Source organism: Oncorhynchus mykiss, chromosome 12, assembly GCF_057628025.1.
Source record: "Oncorhynchus mykiss isolate SJ-2025 chromosome 12, ASM5762802v1, whole genome shotgun sequence".
NCBI classification, from domain to species: domain Eukaryota; kingdom Metazoa; phylum Chordata; class Actinopteri; order Salmoniformes; family Salmonidae; genus Oncorhynchus; species Oncorhynchus mykiss.
In genome coordinates, this window is record NC_143033.1 from 18,007,760 (window position 1) to 18,032,309 (window position 24,550).

The 24,550-nt window shown below is 43.5% G+C and overlaps 2 protein-coding genes across 2 annotated transcripts; one reads left to right on the forward strand and one right to left on the reverse strand.

Annotated features, from left to right (window-relative positions):
* Positions 1-2,207: 2,207 nt before the first annotated feature.
* LOC110537086 (B-cell CLL/lymphoma 7 protein family member A-like) lies at positions 2,208-10,871 on the reverse strand. The gene is made up of 6 exons (XM_021622851.3): positions 10,678-10,871; positions 9,229-9,313; positions 8,721-8,805; positions 8,326-8,469; positions 5,735-5,826; positions 2,208-5,520 (listed from the first exon to the last, which is right to left on the reverse strand). The coding sequence occupies exons 1-6, from the start codon at positions 10,767-10,769 to the stop codon at positions 5,446-5,448; spliced, it is 573 nt and encodes a 190-aa protein (XP_021478526.2). The 5' UTR covers positions 10,770-10,871; the 3' UTR covers positions 2,208-5,445.
* A 6,814-nt stretch (positions 10,872-17,685) lies between these two features.
* On the forward strand, positions 17,686-24,544 carry LOC110537088 (translation initiation factor eIF2B subunit alpha). The gene is made up of 9 exons (XM_090191890.1): positions 17,686-18,426; positions 18,582-18,683; positions 18,894-19,030; positions 19,307-19,423; positions 19,565-19,677; positions 19,787-19,855; positions 19,948-20,023; positions 20,124-20,249; positions 24,345-24,544. The coding sequence occupies exons 1-9, from the start codon at positions 18,396-18,398 to the stop codon at positions 24,498-24,500; spliced, it is 927 nt and encodes a 308-aa protein (XP_090048016.1). The 5' UTR covers positions 17,686-18,395; the 3' UTR covers positions 24,501-24,544.
* Positions 24,545-24,550: the final 6 nt, after the last annotated feature.

Below are 24,550 nucleotides of genomic sequence, written 5' to 3' on the forward strand. Positions count from 1 at the left end.
GTGTGAATTTAAGTGTGCTCTCTCTAATTCCATCTTTCTTTCTCTCTCTCGGAGGACCTGAGCCCTAGGACCATGCCTCAGGACTACCTGACATGATGACTCCTTGCTGTCCCCAGTCCACCTGGCCGTGCTGCTGCTCCAGTTTCAACTGTTCTGCCTTATTATTATTGGACCATGCTGGTCATTTATGAACATTCGAACACCTTAGCCATGTTCTGTTATAATCTCCACCCAGCACAGCCAGAAGAGGACTGGCCACCCCACATAGCCTGGTTCCTCTCTAGGTTTCTTCCTAGGTTTTGGCCTTTCTAGGGAGTTTTTCCTAGCCACCGTGCTTCTACACCTGCTTTGCTTGCTGTTTGGGGTTTTAGGCTGGGTTTCTGTACAGCACTTTGAGATATCAGCTGATGTACGAAGCTATATAAATACATTTGATTTGTGATTTGATTTGATACCCCAAGAGACTTGCAGCTGTAATTGCTGCAAACGGTGGCTCTACGAAGTATTGACTGTTTTTTTGTCTTATTTCGTGTTTGTTTCACAATAAAAAAATATTTTGCATCTTCACAGTGTTAGGCATCTTGATACAAACTAGAGGTAGAACGATTAATCGGAATGGCCAATTAATTAGGGCTGATTTCAAGTTTTCATAGCAATCGGTAATCTGCATTTTTAGACACCGATTGTGGCCGACATTTTTATTTTATTTTTTTACCTTTATTTAACTAGGCAAGTCAGTTAAGAGCACATTCTTATTTTCAATGACGGCCTAGGAATGGTGGGTTAACTGCCTTGTCCAGGGGCAGAATGACAGATTTTTACCGTGTCAACTCGGGATTCGATCTTGCAACCTTCTTTTTACTAGTCCAATGCTCTAACCACCTGCCTTACATTGCACTCCACGAGGAGACTGCGTGGCAGGCTGACTACCTGTTACGCGAGTGCAGCAAGAAGCCAAGGTAAGTTGCTAGCTAGCATTAAACTTATCTTATAAAAAACAATCCATCTTAACATAATCACTAGTTAACTACACATGGCTGATATTACTAGTTTATCTAGCGTGTTCTGCGTTGAATATAATCGGTGTGGTGCCTGTTAATTTATCATTGAATCACAGCCTACTTCGCCAAACGGGTGATTAAACAAGCGCAAAAAAAGCACTGTCGTTGCACCAATGTGTACCTAACCATAAACATCATCGTCCTTCTTAAAATCAATACACAAGTATATATTTTTAAACCTGCATATTTAGTTAATATTGCCTGCTAACATGAATTTATTTTAACTATGGAAATTGTGTCATTCTCTTGCGTTCCGTGGAAGCAGTCAGGGTATATGCAGCAGTTTGGGCCACCTGGCTCGTTGCGAACTGTGTGAAGACCATTTATTCCTAACAAATACCGTAATTAATTTGCCAGAATTGTACATAATTATAATTATAATTTAAGGTTGTACAATGTATCAGCAATATTTAGACTTAGGGATGCCACCCGTTAGATAAAATATGGAATGGTTCCGTATTTCACTGAAAGAATAAACGTTTTGTTTTCTAAATTTGTTAAGGGAATTTTTATCAATGATGACTAATTATGTATGCATTTCAATCAGGACTGACTATTCCGAATACTAATATGTTACTATGTATGTACTAATCAGAATACTAAATGTTACTGTATATGTATTAATTTTCTTATCTGATCCCAGTACTGAAGTGAATGTGGTCAAGAGTTTAGTAACAATGACGGTCTGTTCATTGGTACAAATGAATCAGACTGGCTAGAATGCTTATCTACACAAGAAAACCTTGACTCGTAAATCATATTAAATTGGTAGGGAGACGGATGTGGGAAGGCTTGAGACACAGCCTTGGTACTGGAACGAAGGTGCGTGAACGTGGGCAAAAGTTAGAACAATGACAGTCTGTTCCTTTGTACAAATGAATGAACTATCTCCGGACTGTCTAGAATGCTTATCTACACTGACTGACCTTGGCTCTAGGCGAGGAGGGAAGGCTTGAGAACTATAGGGCCTTTCTACCAGTGTCAAGAAGAGATGGAACATTTAGAAAACGCTGACGTCATTTTCAGTTTATAATCTGTGGTAAAATGTGTATGAACTCAGTACTCTCTTGAATTAAAGGCTGTTACTTGACTTTTAAGACTGGGGCTCTGTCCATTCCTATAAAATAAGGGTCATACAAATCCTTATGCATTGACAGAGTGTTTAATTTTGATTGGGAATTAAAACAGAGGAATTAAATTCCTTCAACAAAATTATAGTTTCCGGATTTGACCATATTAATGACCTAAGGCTCGTATTTCTGTGTGTTATTATGTTATAATTAAGTCTATGATTTGATATTTGATAGAGCAGTCTGACTGAGTGGTGGTAGGCAGCAGGAGGCTCGTAAGCGTTCATTCAAACAGCACTTTCGTGCATTTGCTAGCAGCTCTTCGCTGTGCTTGAAGCATTGAGCGGTTTATGACTTCAAGCCTATCAACTCCCAAGATTAGGCTGGTGTAACCGATGTGAAATGGCTAGCCAGTTAGCAGGGTGCGCGCTAAGCCACATGAGGCTCTGAGACCTTGAAGTAGTTCTCCTTGCTCTGCAAGGGCCACGGCTTTTGTGGAGCGATAGGTAACGATGCTTCGAGGGTGGCTGTTGTCGATGTGTTCCTGGTTCGAGTCCAGGTAGGGGCGAGGAGAGGGACGGAAGCTATACTGCTACACTGGCAATACTAAAGTGCCTATAAAAACATCAATAGTCAAAGGTATAGAGAGAAATAGTCCTATAATAACTACAACCTAAAACTTCTTACCTGGGAATATTGAAGACTCGTGTTAAAAGGAACCACCAGCTTTCATATGTTCTGAGCAAGGAACTTAAACGTTAGCTTTTTTACAATGCACACTTTTACTTCCTTCTCCAACACTTTGTTTTGTATTATTTAAACCAAATTGAACGTTTCATTATTTATTTGAGGCTAAATTGATTTTATTGATGTATTACACTGCTCAAAAAAATAAAGGGAACACTTATACAACACAATGTAACTCCAAGTCAATCACACTTCTGTGAAATCAAACTGTCCACTTAGGAAGCAACACTGATTGACAATACATTTCACATGCTGTTGTGCAAATGGAATAGACAACAGGTGGAAATTATAGGCAATTAGCAAGACACCCCCAATAAAGGAGTGGTTCTGTAGGTGATAACCACAGACCACTTCTCAGTTCCTATGCTTCCTGGCTGATGTTTTGGTCACTTTTGAATGCTGGCGGTGCTTTCACTCTAGTGGTAGCATGAGACGGAGTCTACAACCCACACAAGTGGCTCAGGTAGTGCAGTTCATCCAGGATGGCACATCAATGCAAGCTGTGGCAAGATGGTTTGCTGTGTCTGTCAGCGTAGTGTCCAGAGCATGGAGGCGCTACCAGGAGACAGGCCAGTACATCAGGAGACGAGGAGGAGGCCGTAGGAGGGAAACAACCCAGCAGCAGGACCGCTACCTCCGTCTTTGTGCAAGGAGGAGCAGGAGGAGCACTGCCAGTGCCCTGCAAAATGACCTCCAGCAGGCCACAAATGTGCATGTGTCTGCTCAAACGGTCAGAAACAGACTCCATGAGGGTGGTATGAGGGCCCGACGTCCACAGGTGGGGGTTGTGCTTACAGCCCAACACCGTGCAGGACGTTTGGCATTTGCCAGAGAACACCAAGATTGGCAAATTCGCCACTGGCGCCCTGTGCTCTTCATAGATGAAAGCAAGTTCACATTGAGCACGTGACAGACGTGACAGTCTGGCGACGCCGTGGAGAACGTTCTGCTGCCTGCAACATCCTCCAGCATGACTGGTTTGGCGGTGGGTCAGTCATGGTGTGGGGTGGCATTTCTTTGGGGGGCCGCACAGCCCTCCATGTGCTCGCCAGAGGTAGCCTGACTGCCATTAGGTACCGAGATGAGATCCTCAGACCCCTTGTGAGACCATATGCTGGTGCGGTTGGCCCTGGGTTCCTCCTAATGCAAGACAATGCTAGACCTCATGTGGCTGGAGTGTGTCAGCAGTTCCTGCAAGAGGAAGGCATTGATGCTATGGACTGGCCCGCCCGTTTCCCAGACCTGAATCCAATTGAGCACATCTGGGACATCATGTCTCGCTCCATCCACCAACGCCACGTTGCACCTCAGACTGTCCAGGAGTTAGCGGATGCTTTAGTCCAGGTCTGGGAGGAGATCCCTCAGGAGACCATCCGCCACCTCATCAGGAGCATGCCCAGGCGTTGTAGGGAGGTCATACAGGCACGTGGAGGCCACACACACTACTGAGCCTCATTTTGACTTGTTTTAAGGACATTACATCAAAGTTGGATCAGCCTGTAGTGTGGTTTTCCACTTTAATTTTGAGTGTGACTCCAAATCCAGACCTCCAAGGGTTGATAAATTTGATTTCCATTGATAATTTTTGTGTGATTTTGTTGTCAGCACATTCAACTATGTAAAGAAAAAAGTATGTAATAAGAATATTTCATTCATTCAGATCTAGGATGTGTTATTTTAATGTTCCCTTTATTTTTTTGAGCAGTGTATATTAAGTTAAAATAAGTGTTCATTCAGTATTGCTGTAGTTGTCATTATTACAAATAAATAAATAAATACATTGTAAAAAATGTAAATCGTCCAATTAATCGGTATCGGCTTTTTTTGGACCTCTAATAAATCGGTATTGGCCTTGAAAAATCATAATCGGTCAACCTCTAATACAAACCCCCCAAAAATAAATTTTAATTCCAGGTTATAAGGCAACAAAATAGGAAAAATGCCAAGGGGGTGAATACTTTCACAAGCCATTTTGTAAAAAAAAGACACAAATCCACACCCAGTACAGCAGCAGTAAAACCACGGTGTGTTGTTTGTGTGACATTATATCTTAGCAGTGCATTGACCCTCCTGAGCTAAAAAAAACAACCCCAAAACTAAACGTAACAACTGGAAACTGACCTAAACAAACACTGTATCAACCAGAGGTGAGTTAGGGGGAGGTTTGACGTGGCTCTTGGGTTAGAAGATGCCCTTAAGGCGTCAGCATGCTTCAGTTCGGCTGGTGCTTAGCCGAACTCGGCTAGCCAAACAGAACGAGTGTGCTTGCATACTCCCTTAAAAGACCTTTGCTTAAAAAAAACGAGAAAAAGCGTCAATAGCAGTTTGTCCATTTTGAGACGCCGTAGTGTTTTTCTCTTCTGGGCTGAGCTGAGCACACTGCGCAACCCCTGGTCATGGAGGAGATAACAGGCTGGATCACAGAGCTATTCTTGGCATTAGTGAGTGTGGAAGAAGAGAAGAGGGGCTCAGTGAAGGGAGGTAAAGTCCTTTCTCCCTCTGTCAGAGGAGTGTTAGGGGCTACGTGGGGGAGGAAGAGGATAGAGAGAAGAAAGGATGCAGTGTGACTATTTCTCCTCGTAGTCCTGAGATGGAGACTCCTGCTTGTTCTTCTTACTGCGAGGAGCCTCTTCCTCCGGATCCTGCCAACAAACAGACGAACATACAAACACAACCATATCTGAGGAAATCAATTTGTCCATTTATTCAATTAAAAATGTGGATGGGATAAAAAGAGATTAAGGAGGCTTTGATTTTTAAGGAGGCCCTCATGCCACTCATATTATTTGTGGAGGAAGAGTAGAATATAGAGTACCAGACTGGCCAGGGTATATGGTAGAATATAGAGTAGAGTACCAGAGTGGCTTTGCGGCTGTTTGAGGTCTCCTTTTCTCCCGAGGAAGTCTGGCTGCTGTCTCTCTTGTCCCTCTCTGATGGGTTGCTCTTCACTGCACCAAACACACAATAACACACCATATTAAATACCTATTAAACCAGTCACTGTCAGATCTTCAACTGTTGAATGACTGTCTGTAAATCTGCATTGCTTGCTCTTTGGGGTTTTAGGTTGGGTTTCTGTGTAGCACTTTGTGACATCTTCTGGTGTAAGGGCTTTAGAAATACATTTGATTTGTATATTTGAACATCAATTAGTATTGGTATTTTGGTATGATCCCCATTAGCTGTTGCTACTGATCCCCAAAAGCAGCAGCTACTCTTCCCGGGGTCCACAAAGAACATTAAAACATGACATAATAGAGAACATTAATAGACAACATCTCAAGAACTGAACTACATAAAAAAAGCCACATGTAGCCTACATATCATTATATACACACACAAACTCTCTCGGTCAAATAGGTTTGCTGTTCACTTGAGCAATATGGAGATGGAATGGAGTTCCATGCAATAATGGCTCTATATGATATTGTACACTTTTTTGAGTTTGTTCTGGATTTGGGGGCTGTAAAAAGACCCCTGGTGGCATGTTTGGTGGGGTAAGTTTGTGTGTCAGAGCTGTGTGTAAGTTGACTATGCAAACAATTTGGGATTTTCAACACATACATTTTTCTTATAAAAATAAGTGATGCAGTCAGTCTCTCCTCACCTCTTAGCCAAGAGAGACTGTCATGCATAGTATTTACATCAGCCCTCTGATTACAATGAAGAGCAAGACGTGCCACTCTGTTCTGGGCCAGCTGCAGCTTAACTAGGTCTTTCCTTGCAGCACTCGACCACACAACTGGACAATAATCAAGATTAGACAAAACTAGAGCCTGCAGGACTTGCTTTTTGGAGTGTGGTGTCAAAAAAAGCAGAGCATCTCTTTATTACAGATAGACCTCTTACCATCTTTACAACCATTGAATCTATATGTTTTGACCATGACAGTTTACAATATAAGGTAAGGCCAAGTAATTTAGTCTCCTCAGCTTGTTCAACAGCCACACCATTCATTACCAGATTCTGAGGTCTAGAACGTAGGGAATGATTTGTACCAAATACAATGCTCTTAGTTTTAGATATTCAGGACTGGCCACCAATTCCAAAACAGACTGTAACTCTTTCTTAAGAGTTTCAGTGACTTCATTAGCTGTGGTTGCTGATGTGTATATGGTTTAATCAACCGCATACGTGGACACACATGCTTTGTTCAATGCCAGTGGCAGGTCATTGGTAAAAATAGAAAAGAGTAGAGGGCCCAGAGAGCTGCCCTGTGGTACACCACAATTTGCATGTTTGACGTTATAGAAGCTTCCATTATTTGAGTTATATTAGATAGATATCTCTGAATCCTCGATATGGCAGAGGTTGAAAAGCCATAACACATGCGTTTTTTCAACAACAGGTTATGGTCAATAATATCAAAGGCTACACTGACATCTAACTGTACAGCCCCACAAACATATTATTATCAATTTCTTTCAAACAATCATCAGTCATTTGTGTCAGTGCAGTGCATATTGAGTGCACTTCTCTATAAGCATGGTGAAAGCCTGTTGTTAAATTGTTTACAGAGAAATAGCATTGTATTTGGTCAAACACATTTTTTTTCCAAAGGTTTGCTAAGAGCTGGCAGCAAGTTTATGTTTCTGCTGTTAGAACCAGTAAAGGCCGCTACCAAAGGCCCAGATAAATCATGCATTATTTCTGTAACAAGACCTACTGTTGATGTTCATGTTTACACTTTTATTTGCTACTTGTAAACAACTCAAGGGCAACTGTAACAGATTAATGCTCCTGTGTGATGATATGGAGTAATTACTTGTGCTCAGATAAAAAGGCATGTCTGGGAGAGAGTAATAAATATAGGCATACTTGAAAGAGAGAGGTAGAGAGAGAGGGGGGTAGAGAAAGAGAGGGCTATAGAGAGATAGAGGGGGTAGAGAGAGAGAGAAAAAGAGAGGGGGAGAGAGAGAAAAAGAGAGGGCGTAGAGAGAGAGAGAGAGAAAGAGTGATGGGGTAGAGAGAGAAAAGGAGAGGGGGAGAGAGAGAGAGACAGACGAAAAGAGAGAAAGAGGAGGAGAAAGAGAAAAAGAGTGAAAGAGGGGATAAAGAGAGAGAGTTCTATTTTGTACCATGCTGAGAGAGGTCTCTTGTTAGCAGGGGTGCAGATGGAGGGTTGGCAGTTGAAGCCTCGAGGGTCTGGTCACAGCTGCACTCCCTCTCTCTCTCAGCGGGATAGAAAAGATAACCCTTTCTCCTTCTCTCTCTCTCCCACAGTCTCCCAGCGTGATGAGCCTCTGAGTACAGCCCTGTAACTTCAGGCCTAACGACTGGAGCTCTCCAGCTAACCAAACAGCAATTGAAGAAACACTAAACCCTACCACAGGGTTCACGCATCCAGTTCTATTAAAAGTGTATGGATGGGCCACTACAGAAGGGGATTTCAGACTGGGAATTTGAGTGTGATTCCCCATGTTGGTGGTAGTGGTAGTGTGTCTCACCCCTCTTGCAGTCAGGGCTCTGGTCGCTCTTGGCCTCACTGTTGTCGCCATGGGATACGGTGGTGGGTTCGGGGGCTGGGCTAGTGCTGGTTTCCTGTTTGACGGGGGAGGATTCAGCGATAGAACTCTGGTTACTGTTGTCGTCTGAGAAAAAGAAGGGGAGAGGGAAGAAGACAGAAGGTTTTTACATTTGTTTAACCTTTAACTCCATCATGGGTCCACAAGGCATACACACTGACCCACACACTGCACGTTAAGCGTCCTACAGAGTTCAAAGCTGCGGAGCCGTGTTATTTACTTTGAGATATGGCGGCCACTAGATAACAGCCAATATGTAATAATGGACCGTTTGTCAGAGTTTCGCAGCTATGGACTCTGAATTGAGCTTTACCCACCATTCATGTCCATCATCCCAGGAGAAGAGCTGTTCTCTGGTGTGGTCAATTCTGACCCATACTTCTCATCCTTCCCCTTCTTCTTCTGCAAGACAACAGACAGGGGCAGAAATACTGTTTACATACAACACAATGACGTGACATGAGTTTGAGATGCTGAGAGAATTCTATAAAAGAACTAGACACTGAACTAGACACACGGGCTGTGGTGTGGTGGTGTGTGTGGTGGGCTGTGGTGTGGTGGTGTGTGTGTGGGCTGTGGTGTGGTATGGTGGTGTGTGTGATGGGCTGTGGTTTGGTGGTGTGTGTGGTGGGCTGTGGTGTGGTGGGCTGTGGTGGGCTGTGGTTTGGTGGTGTGTGTGGTGGGCTGTGGTGTGGTGGTGTGTGTGGTGGGCTGTGGTGTGGTGGGCTGTGGTGGGCTGTGGTGTGGTATGGTGGTGTGTGTGGTGGGCTGTGGTTTGGTGGTGTGTGTGGTGGGCTGTGGTGTGGTGGGCTGTGTATTATGTACTTCATCTGCTGTTTTGGGCTCAGTCACTGGAACCCACTTGAAGATCCTCAGGGATGTGTCTCCAACTGTCACCCATTTCTTCTCCCTGGTAGAGAGAGACACACGCACACACACAATTATTTAAATGGTTCAATTTGATTCGCATTCAATGTTCCTTTAGTGATAACAGCTCTCTCAGGGCATCCCACAAAACACAATACAGACTAAGTTCAGTCGGAAATAAACAACAATATGGAGAGGAGACAGTCCCAGACTTTTGTTATAGAATAACATAGTTCCTATCACTCCTGGTTTATACTCGAGTAGCGCAGCAGTCTAAGGCACTTCATCTCAGTGCTAGAGGCGCCACTACAGACCCCGGTTCGATTCCAGGCTCTATCACAACCGGCCGTGATTGGGAGTCCCATAGGGCCGCGCACAATTGGCCCAGCGTCATCCGGGTTTGGCCCGGAGTAGGCAGTCATTGTAAATATGAATTTGTTAACTGACTTGCCTAGTTAAATAAAAGGTTAAAAAAAATAGGACTTTTTGCATTATAATAATAAAATAGTATTACATTTTTGCAATAGCAAACGTGATCCAATACAAATGTGGGCCTATTACAATTGAAAATCTAAATAGTTTTGATTCAAGGGGTACAAGTAAACATATCCATATGAAAACAAACTGAAGTAAGCTATTAGAATTTGTTTACATTCTTTCCATCTCGAAAGTTTCCTAACTGTAATTTGCAAATGACCTTAAAAAATGTCCTATCTTTTCAATTATTTTGCAGAATTACTCTATTTAATGGAGACATGGGTGCAGAATCTCACTTTTAATTCATAAAACGAATCCACTGGTGAAAATAAATGTTGCCTTGATATAAAGTTCATAAACATAATTTTGAAATAAAATGTAAAAAATTCCAGTGTTATTTCTATTTGTAAAACCCTGAGACTGACTGCTTGTTCAGCAATCCAGTAGTCCTACGCTCTCCCTCTCCCAGACCCCACCGCGCAATCTCTGTTCGACCTAAAGGGCGACCCAAAGCGCTTAATTTAAAACTCCAGACGGTCTAAAAACTACTCCGGCTCTAGAGCGCACTTGTCATAGTCCTGAAGTGTGTTAATGAATGATTTGCGTCGAGTCAGTGTTCTGTCGGCTCTCTCCCACTACAGCAGCTAGGAGAAAGGAATGGCTTCATGTGACTGCAACGAAATGGCTTCTGGGTTTAACCCACATTAAACCTTGGTGGGAAATTCTCTAGAATAATAGGGATCTCGGTTTGTAGGCTACTCGATATACGTAGCCACGCACACCACGAGTGCGCCCTGCGCACATGAGTAGAGATGCTGTCCTAAATCCCATATTTCAATCGCATGCTCATTCGTTCAATTTCCCTCTCAAAACAGGCAAGGCTTTTTCTCATGTTTGTTAACGAATGGTGTTTTTTCCCCTCTGTCTTACCATTTCCGTACTTTCTCAATCGCGGCCATAACCCGCTTGATGTCATCTTTCGCCCTGCTTCGAGTCTCGGCTCGTACCGACCTGCCCGACATTGCCGCGGTTGGAAGGCTTGGAAATATTTTAAAGCTCGCCGGCAGTTCTGACACAATGCAAACACACGGTACAGAGCGCACAGAGGAGCCAGCGCGCTTGCGCCAAGTGGAGAGGAGCGAGTAGGGCCCGCTGCAGAGATGCGCCTTGTTTCCCCGCAGTAATACAGACAGCAGAACAAAGCCACACAAACTCAACTATGGAAAACCTTGCCTGAAGAGTCTGAAATAATATTATAGGTAAAACAAAGGGTAATTATTTTTTTGCACGATAGTACTCGTGGCAAAAGTGACAATTTATATTATTACGCCCATTAAACAGCCTACATTTACGTTTATATTAGGCTACTTCTAAACAAAATAAAATGTTGGGTTTCTCTTATGCTTACAATTATGTTTTGATTCTAGCTTGAACAGTTGCTAAGATTAGATTTGTTTGTGGTCTTTAATAAATAACTATTTTGGATGCAGTAGTTGTACGCTAGAATGCTAACGCTCATTGATATAGGCTGTAGCAAACGCTAGCTAAAGTTTTTTTTAAATGATTATACAGTGCATTCGGAAAAGTATTCAAACCCCTTGACTATTCCCATACATTGTTACATTACAGCCTTATTCTAAAATGGATAAAACAATGTATCAATCTACACAGATACCCCATAATGACAGCAATAACAGGTTTCTTGAAATTTGTGGAAGTATTATTATTTTTTTTAAATAACCTTAGTTACATAAGTATTAAGACCCTTTGCTATGAGAATTAAAATTGAGCTCAGGTGCATCCTGTTTCCATTGATCATCCTTGAGATGTTTCTACAACTTAATTGTCGTCCACCTGTGGTAAATTCAATTGATTGGACATGATTTGGAAAGGCACACACACACCTGTCTATATAAGGCCCTACAGTTGACAGTGCATGTCAGAGCAAAAACCAAGCCATGGGGTTGAAGGAATTGTCTGTAGAGCTCCAAGATAGGATTGTGTCGAGGCACAGATCCGGGGAAGGGTACCCAAAACTTTCTGTAGCATTAAAGGTCCAAGAAAACAGTGGTCTCCAACATTCTTAAATGGAAGAAGTTTGGAACCACCAAGACTCTTGCTAGAGCTGGCCTCCTGGCCAAACTTAGCAATCAGGGGAGAAGGGCATAGGTCAGGGAAGTGACCAAGAACCCAATGGTCACTCTGATAGAGCTCCAGAGTTCCTCTGTGGAGATGGGAGAACCTTCCAGAAAGACAACCATCTCTGCAACACTCCACCAATCAGGCCTTTATGGTAGAGTGGCCAGCCGAATGCCACTCCTCAGTAAAAGGCACATGACAGCCCACTTGGAGCGCTCCAGAGCGCTCACAACCACAGACTGGGCTAACGGTTCACCTTCCAACAGGACAACGACCCTAAGCACACAGCCAAGACGATGCAGGAGTGGCTTCGGGACAAGTCTCGAAATGTCCTCGAATGGCCTAGCCAAAGCCCAGACTTGAACTCGATTGAACATCTCTGGAAAGACCTGAAAATAGCTGTGCAGTGACGCTCCCCATCCAACCTGACAGAGCTTGAGAGGATCTGCAGAGAAGAATGAGAGAAACTCCCCAAATACAGGTGTGCCAAGCTTGTAGCGTCATACCAAAGAAGACTTGAGGCTGTAATCATTGCCAAAGGTGCTTCAACAAAGTACTGAGTAAAGGGTCTGAATGCTCATGTAAAATTTCAGTTTATTTTTAATAAATTAGAAAAACAATGTGTGTAGATTGATGATGGAAAAATCTATTTAATCAATTTTAGATTAAGGCTTTAACTAACTGTCACGGTTGTCGTAAGAACGGGACCAAGGCGCAGCGGATGTTGAGTTCCACATATTTATTGGAAAGTGAAACTTAAAGAAAAAACAATAAATCAATAAACAAACAACTAAACGTGGCTACGTGGTGCAGAAACACAAAACAATATCCCACAAACACAGGTGGGAAAAATAGCTACTTAAATATGATCTCCAATTAGAGACAACGATTACCAGCTGCCTCTAATTGGGAATCACACAAAACACCAACATAGAAAATATAAACTAGCATACCCCCTAGTCACGCCCTGACCTACTACACCATAGAGAAACAAGGGCTCTTATGGTCAGGGCGTGACAGTAACAAAATGTGGAAAAACTGAAGGGGTCTGAATACTTTCCAAATGCACTGTATACAGAGTGCATACATTTTTTAAAATGTGACCGGGATGGCAGAATAAAGTCAGACTTATTTCCATTGTGGTCCTTGTTTTTATTTTTGTACGTAACATTACATACAGTGCCTTGCAAAAGTATTCACCCCCTTGGCGTTTTTCCTATTTTGTTGCATTACAACCTGTAATTTAAATTGATTTTTATTCGGATTTCATGTAATGGACATACACAAAATAGTCCAAATTGGTGAAGTGAAATGAAAAAAAATCCCCAAATTCTAAACAAAAATCTGGTAAAGTTGTGCGTGTATATGTATTCACCCCCTTTGCTATGAAGCCCCTAAATAAGATCTGGTGCAACCAATTACCTTCAGAAGTCACATAATTAATTAAAGTCCACCTGTGTGCAATCTAAGTGTCACATGAGCTGTCACATGATCTCAGTATATATACACCTGTTCTGAAAGGCCCCAGAGTCTGCAACACCACTAAGCAAAGGGCACCACCAAGCAAGCTGCATCATGAAGACCAAGGAGCTCTCCAAACAGGTCAGGGACAAAGTTGTGGAGAAGTACAGATCAGGGTTGGATTATAAAAAATATTTTAAACTTTGAACATCCCACGGAGCACTATTAAATCCATTATTAGAAATGGAAAATGACACCACAACAAACCTGCCAAGAGAGGGCCGCCCACCAAAACTCACAGACCAGGCAAGGAGGGCATTAATCAGAGAGGCAACAAAGAGACCAAAGATAACCCTGAAGGAGCTACAAAGCCCCACAGCGGAGATTGGAGTATCTGTCCATAGGACCACTTTAAGCCGTAGAGCTGGGCTTTACGGTAGAGTGGCCAGATCATCCAAATGCTCTCTAGCAAACTTCAGACGGGCCTGGACATGTACTGGCTTAAGCAGGGGGACACGTCTGGCACTGCAGGATTTGAGTAGTGTGTTACTGATGGTAGGCTTTGTTACTTTGGTCCCAGCTCTCTGCAGGTCATTCACTAGGTCCCCCCGTGTGGTTCTGGGATTTTTGCTCACCGTTCTTGTGATCATTTTAATCCCACGGTGTGAGATCTTGCGTGGAGCCCCAGATCGAGGGAGATTATCCGTGGTCTTTTGTATGTCTTCCATTTCCTAATAATTGCTCCCACAGTTGATTTCTTCAAACCAAGCTGCTTACCTATTGCAGATTCAGTCTTCCCAGCCTGGTGCAGGTCTACAATTTTGTTTCTGGTGTCCTTTGACAGCTCTTTGGTCTTGGCCGTAGTGGAGTTTGGAGTGTGACTGTTTGAGGTTGTGGACAAGAGTCTTTTATACTGATAACAAGTTTAAACAGGTGCCATTAATACAGGTAACGAGTGGAGGACAGAGGAGCCTCTTAAAGAAGAAGTTACAGGTCTGTGAGAGCCAGAAATCTTGCTTGTTTGTAGGTGACCAAATACTTATTTTCCACCATAATTTGCAAATAAATTCATAAAAAATTCTACAATGTGATTTTCTGGATTTTCTTTCTCATTTTGTCTGTCATAGTTGAAGTGTACCTATGATGAAAATTACAGGCCTCTCTCATCTTTGTAAGTGGGAGAACTTGCACAATTGGTGTCTGATTAAATACTTTTTTGCCTCCATTGTATGTGATGGAAGGATGAAAATGTATAAAATGAGTGTGCTGAGACTGGGGAAGTTGGTTGCTCCATGGACCAGCTCGGCTTGATACTTTGTAATAAAGTCTATTTGAATTCACAAGTTCCGGTATCTGAGAAATATTTTTGGACCAAGATTTCTACGACATAAATGGTGAGCTTGCCAGGAGTGGCTACAAGGGACCAATGAACAGTGGAAAACTCTGTGGTTGCAGATGGGTCTTTTTGGACAAATTACACAAACAGGTGTAATAGGTTTACCTAAGAAAAGGTAAACAAAGTTCTTACTTATAGTATAAAGTTTGTGTGGTTCGTTTCGAGAGCCTGCCTCAGCAATAGAACACCAAGTAGGTCTCTGTAACGCCCGGGGTGTAGTGGAGGAAGAAGTCAGGCGCAGGAAGCAGAGAGTTCAGGGTAGCGCTACTTTTAATGCACCACAACGGTAAAACGACGCCAACCCAAACAAATGCCTCAAACACAGGGAACTTAAACAGTCCAGCAAAATACAAACACACGGACAACCGTGACCTACAGCCGTGTACACACGTACACTGAAATAATCCCGCACAACCAGCAGGTGGGCCGGCTGGTAAATAAAGCCCAACCAATTAGCCTAAACTAAACACAGGTGCAACTAATAAACAGAAAACGGGGAAAAGGGATCAGTGGCAGCTAGTAGGCCGGTGACGACAACCGCCGAGCGACAGTGACAACAACCGCCGGCGCTACCCCCCCCAAACCCCCCCCCCCCCTGACGCGCGCCGACACCGGCCTCGAGGGCGAGGCGCAGGGCGAGGCGCAGGGCGATCCGGATGGAGGCGATGGAACTCCCTCAACAGTGACGGGTCCAAGATGTCCCCCACCGGTACCCAGCACCTCTCCTCCGGACCGTACCCCTTCCAGTCCACAAGGTACTGCAGGCCCCTCACCCAGCGTCTCGAGTCCAGAATGGCCCGTATCATGTACGCCGGGGACTTCTCGATGTCCAGACAGGGCGGAGGGACCTCCGGAACCTCACCGTCCTGCAGGGGACCAGCTACCACCGGCCTGAGGAGAGACACATGAAACGAGGGGTTAATGCGATAATAGGAAGGGAGTTGTCATCTATAACACACCTTGTTTATCCTCCTCAGGACTTTGAAGGGCCCCACACACTGCGGCCCCAGCTTCCGGCAGGGCAAGCGGGGGGGTAGGTTTCGGGTCGAGAGCCAGACCCTGTCACCCGGTACAAACATGGGGGCCTCTGTTCTGCCGTCCACTGGCTTGTTTGAGGGATTCCTGGACGACCCTCCAGGTCTCCTTGGAGCGCTGCACCCACTTCTCCACCGCAGGAGACTTGGTCTGACTCGGATGCCAAGGTGCCAGGACTGGCTGGTAGCCCAACACACACTGAAACGGTGATAGGTTCGTTGAGGAGTGACAGAGTGAGTTTTGGGCCAACTCCACCCATGGGATGTACCTAGAGCACTCCCTGGGCCGGTCCTGGCAATACGACCGCAGAAACCTACCCACCTCCTGGTTCACTCTCTCCACCTGCCCATTACTCTCGGGGTGATAACCAGAGGTCAGGCTGACCGAGACCCCCAGGCGCTCCATGAGTGCCCTCCATACCCGGGACGTGAACTGGGGACCCCGATCAGAGACGATGGGTAAATAACGCCTCTGCAGTCTGTAGGGCTGTAGGGAGACCGGGCAATGGCAGGACTTAGAAATCCGATCCACAACCACCAAAACCGTAGTGTTCCCCTGAGACGGGGGAAGATCGGTCAGGAAATCCACTGATAAGTGAGACCGTGGCCGTTGTGGAACGAGGAGGGGTTGTATCTTCCCTCTAGGAAGGTGCCTAGGAGCCTTGCTCTGGGCGCACACCGTACAGGAAGAGACATAAACCTTAACGTTCCTAGCCAAGGCATCTAGGAGCAACAATGGCTCAGCCACAAGGTTGTAGACCACACCAGCTCACAGAATGGGACGGCTGAGTGTGGAAGCGGGTAACGTGTAAAAATCGTCTGTCCTCGGGTGCAACAATCACTACCGAAATCCAAACTGCCTCTGGAAGCAAAGTCAGCTCAAGAACCATTCGCTAGCTTCATGAAATGGGTTTCCATAGCCGAGCAGCCGCACAAAAGCCTAAGATCACCATGCGCAATGTCAAGCGTCGGCTGGAGTGGTGTAAAGCTCAGCGCCATTGGACTCTGGAGCGGTGAAAACGCATTCTCTGGCGTGATGAATCACACTTCGAATCTTGTTTTTTTTATTTTAATTTTACCTTTATTTAACTAGGCAAGTCAGTTAAGAACATATTCTTATTTTCAATGACGGCCTAGGAACAGTGGGTTAACTGCCTTGTTCAGGAGTGGAACGACAGATTTGTACCTTGTCAGCTCGGGGATTTGAACTTGCTGATAAGGTACAAATCTGTCGTTCTGCCCCTGAAGAAGGCAGTTAACCCACTGTTCCTAGGCCGTCATTGAAAATAAGAATTTGTTGGAGGGCGTTCATGGAGTCCAACACTCTAACCACTAGGCTACGCTGCCGCCCCGGTTTGGAGGATGTCAGAAGAACTCTACGTGCCCCAATGCCAACTGTAAAGGTTGGTGGGAGGAGGAATAATGGTTTGGGGCTGTTTTTTGTTCCAGTGAAAGGAATTCTTAACGCTACAGCATACAATGACATTCTAGACAATTCTGTGCTTTCAACTTTGTGGCAACAGTTTGGGGAAGGCCCTTTCCTGTTTCAGCATGACTATGCCCCCATGCACAAAGCGAAGTCCATACAGAAATGGTTTGTCGAGATCAGTGTGGAAGAACTTGACTGGCCTGAACAGAGCCCTGACCTCAACCCCATCGAACACCTTTGGGATGAATTGTAACACCGACTGCGAGCCAGGCCTAAACGGCCATCATCAGTCCCCACCCTCACTAATGCTCTTGTGGCTGAATGGAAGCAAGTCCCCGCAGCAATGTTCCATCTAGTGGAGAGCCTTTCCAGAAGAGTAGAGGCTGTTGTAGCAGAAATTGTTGTATGCTGAGGCAGTGAAGAAAGTAAAGGGGGAGGGGTCCTGAGAGGAGTGGTGTGAGTAGTAGAACTGTACCAGTACAGAGGGATAGGACAACAAGTGATAAATGTTTCAGCAAGATTGGATTTTTAGCATTTATACAATGGTTATCAATTGTACTGCAGGGATGGAACGTAAGTCACAGATAATTGAGGTTGTGGTGGTAGCTGCAGAGAGGTGTTTGGGGGTGCGAGACTTGACATCAGAAGAGTTACAGGGTGTGTTAAGTGGTGGTGTCCCATCCTTTCAGGCTGTTGGCCTGAAGTAGGAGTAAATATATTTAAATAGTAGGGTGGTGGGTTTTTAGTGAGTGTAGGGTTAGATTGTAAGGTATTTGTTGATCATTTATTATTATTATATTTATTTTTTTAAGCAACCTATAAGTTAAACTCCAGTCTAGTAGGTGCCGGTAATGCAACGTGTGTTGGATGCCAACTGCCGTTAAACCTAATCGAAGGAGAAGAAGAAGCCTTCAAATAGTTTACGTCATCAGATTGCGACATGATGACAGATGACTGAAATTGTCAGAAATACGTCTAGAAAAAAGGATTTCGCATGGGTTTACTCTGGTTTAACTGACCTCTATTTCTGATACATGTGTTTTTAACGTTAGACTGCATTTTTTGACATCCTGCGAAGAAATAAGAAACCAACTTTCGGCCTCGTAGCTACTTCCAGTTGCTGCCACTGACTAATCTTTGACTAAACTTCGAGAATATAGCTAGCTAGCTACCGATAGTTAGATTTCAGATGCAACAGCCCTCGAAAATGAACGAAGAAGGTAGGTGTGTGTGTGTGTGTGTGTGTGTGTGTGTTTGTGTGAGATAATTGAACCAACTGAACAGACAAACATGGCTGTTGTCTTCATTAGTAGAGTACTACTGAGTAGGCTAGTCATTAGTGTGACCCAAGACTGCTCTCCCTCACTCTTGTCAGAGTTGGTGGAGTACTTCAGGACCCAGATGAGGACAGACCCTGACATGGCCTCTGCTGTAGCAGCCATCCGCACCCTGCTGGAGTTCCTCAGACGAGACAAAGGTCTGACCACTCTCTTCTTTCTGCCTATTAGTCATACTAATGTCAAAATCATACCAAGCAAAATAGTGTGTTTTGTCATACAAGTTTGGTATTTCATACTTTTATGACTGTTTCCCTGAATTGTTATGGAAGCTCGCATGATCCCCGTAATTCGATCTCTGGATACAATCGGCCCCTCCATGTTACTCTGTTCCCTGCTCCCCTGCTCAGGTGAGACAATCCTGGGTCTGAGGGAGAGCCTGAAGTGGGCCACAGACTGTCTGACGGAGGTGGACTCCTCTGTAGCCGTGTCCTCTGGAGGGGAGCTGTTCCTTCGCTTCATCAGCCTCACATCACTGGAGCACCAGGTTAGGGCCATACACAGCCATAGACTACTGCACATACACGTACATTTTTTAAATTTTTGCCATGAAATATAAACCAAGTTTAAATACTCTCCATTCTATCCCTTCTAATTTTGTCATTCTATTAGAAATACACCACAAATAAACTTATTATACAGCTTATTGGCACTCGTTTATTTTATGAACAGAAAAAATGTCTATGCATGCCCCTGTACACCTCACCACAGAAGAGGTCAGAGTTCTCTGACGGCCTCACCTCCCCCTCCATGTTTGTCTCAGGACCTGTCGCGCTGTAAGAAGGTGATGGAGGAGAGAGGAGAGCTGTTCCTGGAGAAGATCTCCCTCTCCAGAACCAAGGTGGCCAAACTCTGCCACACCTTCATCAAAGACGGGGCGGTGAGTGAGTCATGGCGGCAGACATTTTAGGTCAAATTCAGTTTGGCAAACCTGACCAAAAATTCCCCAAAATATAAAGTTCCAAGAATGTTATAAGAAAGATGTATTTTTGAAGAACAAATCTATTTTATTCTCCCTTAGAAAATCCTGACCCATTCCTCCTCCAGAGTAGTATTGAGGGTGCTGGAGAAAGCTGCAGCCGAGAAGAAACGCTTCACAGTCTACGTCACAGAGTCCCAGCCAGATACAGCCGGGTGAGACAACACACATTTCCAAAGCAAACAAGTTGATGGGGGAACTGAACATGTAAGACACACACACACACACACACAGTTCGTGTGACATGTTGTCTGTCCTCTCCAGGAAACAGATGGCTGATGCGCTGAGGAGACTCAATGTTCCTGTGACAGTGGTCCTGGATGCTGCTGTGGGGTAAATACTGACTGTACCAAACACTACCATGGCTTACCTTTCTTAATTAAGGTTAAAGATACATATCCCTTTCTATATCTTTCCACCTACAGTTATGTCCTGGAGAAGGTGGACCTGGTTATTGTAGGAGCAGAAGGAGTCGTTGAGAGTGGAGGCATCATCAACAAGGTGTGTTCTGGGAACAATGAACTCATAATAATAAAGTCAAACATGTATTGTAGTATGTAGCAGTGTGCAAGTGACGGCGTTGGTTGATATGTCTGTACAGATTGGAACCTATCAGATGGCAGTGTGTTCCAAAGCCCACAACAAGCCCTTCTACGTGGTAGCGGAGAGCTTCAAGTTTGTCCGTCTCTACCCTCTTAACCAGCAGGACGTCCCAGACAGATTTAAGGTGAGAGTTAACCATTCAGGGCCTGCCAGCAATATATACAGGGCCTTCAGAAAGTATTCACACCCCTTGACTTTTTCCATATTTTGTTGTTACAGCCTGAATTTGAATTTGATTATTTGTTTTTTGTCACTGGCCTACACACAATACCCCATAGTGTCAAAATTGAATTATGTTGTCACATTTTTTACAAATTGATTAAAAATTAAAAGCGGAAATGTCTTGAGTCAAAGGATTCAACCCATTTGTTATGGCAAGCCTAAATAAGTTCAGGAGTAAAAATGTGCTTAACAAGTCACATAGTAAGTTGCATGTACTCACTGTGTGCAATATAATACAATTATTTTTGATGGCTACCTCATCTCTGTACTTCACACGTACAATTATCTGTAATGTCCCTCAGTCGAGCAGTGAATTTCAGACCCAGATTCAACCACATGACCAGTGAGATTTTCCAATGCCTTGCGAAGAACGGTACCTATTGGTACAGTGGCAAGGAAAAAGTATGTGAACCCTTTGGAAATACCTGGATTTGTGCATGAATTGGTCATAAAATTTAAGGAGACAAACAGTCTGCTTAAACTAATAACACACAAACAATGATACATTTTCATGTCTTTATTGAACACACTGTGTAAACATTTACAGTGCAGGGTAGGGAAAGTATGTGAACCCTTGGATTTAATAACTGGTTCACCCTCCTTTGGCAACAATAACATTAACTAAACGTTTTCTGTAGTTGTGGATCAGACCTGCACAACGGTCAGGAGGAATTTTGGACCATTCCTCTTTAAAAAAAAACTTTTCAGTTCAGCAATATTCTTGGGACATCTGGTGTGAACTGCTCTCTTGAGGTCATGCCTCAGCATCTCAGTCGGGTTGAGGTCAGGATTCTGACTGGGCCACTCCAGAAGGCGTATTTTCTTCTGTTGAAGCCATTCTGCTGTTGATTTACTTCTGTGTTTTGGGTTGTTGTCCTGTTGCATCACCCAACTTCTGTTGAGCTCCAACAGAAAGCCTAACATTCTCCTGCAAAAATGTCTTGATAAACTTGGGAATTAATTTTTCCGTCTGATAGCAAGCTGTCCAGGCCCTGAAGCAGCAAAGCAGCCCTGAACCATGATGCTCCCTCCACCATACTTTACAGTTGGTATGAGGTTTTGATGTTGGTGTGCTGTGCCTTTTTTTCTCCACACATAGTGTTCCTTCCAAATGACTCAACTGTAGTTTCATCTGTCCACATAATATTTTGCCAGTAGCACTGTGGAACATCCAGGTGCACTTTTGCAAACTTCAGACGTGCAGAAATGTTGTTTTTTTTAGACAGCAGTGGCTTCTTCCGTGGTGTCCTCCCATGAACACCATTCTTGTTCAGTGTTTTACATATCGTGAACTCGTCAAGAGATGTTAGCATGTTCCAGAGATTTCTGTAAGTCTTTAGCTGACATTCTAGAATCCTTCTTAACCTCATTGAGCATTCCACGCTGTGCTCTTGCAGTCATCTTTGGCCCTCGCTACATATTCGTCGTCAGACCCACTGGCTCCAGGTCATATACAAGTCTATGCTAGATAAAGCTCCGCCTTATCTCAGTTCACTGGTCACGATAACAACACCCACCCGTAGCACACGTTCCAGCTGGTATATCTCACTGATCATCCCCAAAGCCAACACCTCTTTTGGCCGCCTTTCCTTCCAGTTCTCTGCTGCCAGTGACTGGAATGAATTGCAAAAATCGCTGAAGTTGGAGACTTTTATTTCCCTCACCAACTTTAAACATCAACTATCTGGCACCTGTACATAGTCCATCTGTAAATAGCCCACCCAATCTACCTACCTCATCCCCATACTGTTTTTATTTTATTTACTTTTCTGCTCTTTTGCACACCAGTATCTCTACTTGCACATCATAATCTGCTCATTTATCACTCCAGTGTTAATCTGCTAAATTGTAATTATTCGCTCCTATGGCCTATTTATTACCTACCACCTCATGCCTTTTGCACACACTGTATATAGACTTTATTTTTTCTACTGTGTCATTGACTTGTTTGTGTTATTGGCTTGTTTGAGTTACACATGGAGTAAACAATAGTGTTGTCTGTGTCACACTGCTTTGCTTTATCTTGGCCAGGTCGCAGTTGTAAATGAGAACTTGTTCTCAACTAGCCTACCTGGTTAAATAAAACAAATAACAAATCTTTGCAGGACGGCCACTCCTAGGAAGAGTAGCAACAGTGCTTTCTCCATTTCTAGACAATTTGTCTTACCATGGGCTGATGAACGTCAATGCTTTTAGAAATACTTTTGTAAACCCTTTCCAGCAAGGCAACAATTCTTAGGTCTTCTGAGATATCTTTTTTTCGAGGCATGGTTCACATCAGGTAATGCTTGTGAATAGCAAACTCAATTTTTTTGTGTGTTTTTTATAGGGCAAGGCATCTCTAACCAACATCTCCAATCTCATCTTATTGATTGGACTCCAGGTTAGCTGACTCCTGACTCCCATTAGCTTTTGGAGAAGTTTAGCCTAGGGGTTCACATACTTTTTCCAACCTACACTGTGAATGTTTAAATTATGTATTCAATATAGACAAGAAAAATATAATAATATGTGTTATTAGTTTAAGCACACTTTGTCTATCGTTGTGACATAGATGAAGATTCAGATTTATGCAAAAATCCAGGTAATTCCAAAGGGTTCACATTCTTTTTTTTGCCACTGTATATGTGTAAAAAAAAACAAAAAGACATTGAATATCCCATTGAGCATGGTGTATCAATACACCCAGTCACTACAAATATACAGGCATCCTTCTTAACTCAGTTGCCAGAGAGGAAGGAAACCGCTCAGGGATTACACCATGAAGCCAATGGTGATTTTAGAACAGTTAAGAGTTTTTAATGGCTTTTTAACGGAGTGAAAAGAAGGAAGCCTTAACAGAATAAATTCCAAAACATGCATCCTATTTGCAACAAGGCACTAAAGTAATACTGCAAAACATGTGGCAAAGCAATTAACTTTTTGTCCTGAATATAAAATGGTTTGTTTGGGGCAAATCCAATACAACACATTACTGAGTACCATTCTCTATATTTTTAGGTATAGTGGTGCATCATGTTCTGTGTATGCTTGTAATCATTAAGTAGTTCTGTGTATGCTTGTAATCAGTTTTTCAGGCAAAAACATTTACCGAATGGAGCTAAGCACACGCAAAATCCTAGAGGAAAACCTGGTTGTCTGCTTTCTACCAGATACAGGGAGATTAATTCACCAAATGACAATAACCTAAAAAAAACAAGGCTAAATATAGACTGGAGTTGCTTACCAAAGAGACAGTGAATGTTCCTGAGTGGCTGAGTTAGTTTGGACTTAAATCTACTTGAGAATCAATGGCAAGACCTGAAAATGGTTGTCTAGCAATGATCAACAACCAATTTGACAGAGCATGAAGAATTTTGAAAATAATGGGCTAATGTTGCACAATGCAGGTGTGGAATGCTTAGAATTAGCCAGATAGACTCAGTGGTAATCAGGGGCATGAATACTTATATAAATTCAATACATTTGCAAACATTTCTATGTGTGTGTAGATTGGTGAGGGATTATTATTAATTTAATCCATTTTGAATTTAGGCTAACAAAAAAATGTGGAGTAGGTGAAGGGGAATGAATACGTTCTGAAGGCACTCACTGTATGTTGTGCCATGGGCTGATTGGAGATACACACATGCAATTAAAAATTATGTGCACATCTTCCATTGACATTCGTGTGTAACTTATGATGACAATTATGCCGATTTGGCTCCATCTAGTCCTCTTCAGTACTGTTTAACCCATATCTCTCCTCTCTGTGCAGTACATTTTCTCTCTAGTCCTCTTCAGTACTGTTTAACCCATATCTCTCCTCTCTGTGCAGTACATTTTCTCTCTAGTCCTCTTCAGTACTGTTTAACCCATATCTCTCCTCTCTGTGCAGTACATTTTCTCTCTAGTCCTCTTCAGTACTGTTTAACCCATATCTCTCCTCTCTGTGCAGTACATTTTCTCTCTAGTCCTCTTCAGTACGGTTTAACCCATATCTCTCCTCTCTGTGCAGTACAAAGCCGACACCCTGAGGACTGTGTCTGACCTGTCAGATGAACACCCCATGATCGACTACACCCCTCCCTCCCTCATCACGCTCCTCTTCACAGACCTGGGTGTCCTCACCCCCTCTGCCGTCAGCGATGAACTTATCAAACTTTATTTATAACAGTGCCTTAAAACAAAACACCTCAATAAAAAACTCAAAAGGGACACTGA

Coding starts and splice junctions, on each gene's coding strand:
- LOC110537086 (XM_021622851.3), bottom strand. CDS start 10,769: ATGTCGGGCAGGTCGGTACGAGCCGAGACTCGAAGCAGGGCGAAAGAT. Junction 9,314..10,677: donor ATTGAGAAAGTACGGAAATG/GTAAGACAGAGG, acceptor TCTCTCTACCAG/GGAGAAGAAATGGGTGACAG. Junction 8,806..9,228: donor AGCCCAAAACAGCAGATGAA/GTACATAATACA, acceptor GTTGTCTTGCAG/AAGAAGAAGGGGAAGGATGA.
- LOC110537088 (XM_090191890.1), top strand. CDS start 18,396: ATGCAACAGCCCTCGAAAATGAACGAAGAAG. Junction 19,031..19,306: donor TCACATCACTGGAGCACCAG/GTTAGGGCCATA, acceptor TGTTTGTCTCAG/GACCTGTCGCGCTGTAAGAA. Junction 20,250..24,344: donor ACGTCCCAGACAGATTTAAG/GTGAGAGTTAAC, acceptor CTCTCTGTGCAG/TACAAAGCCGACACCCTGAG.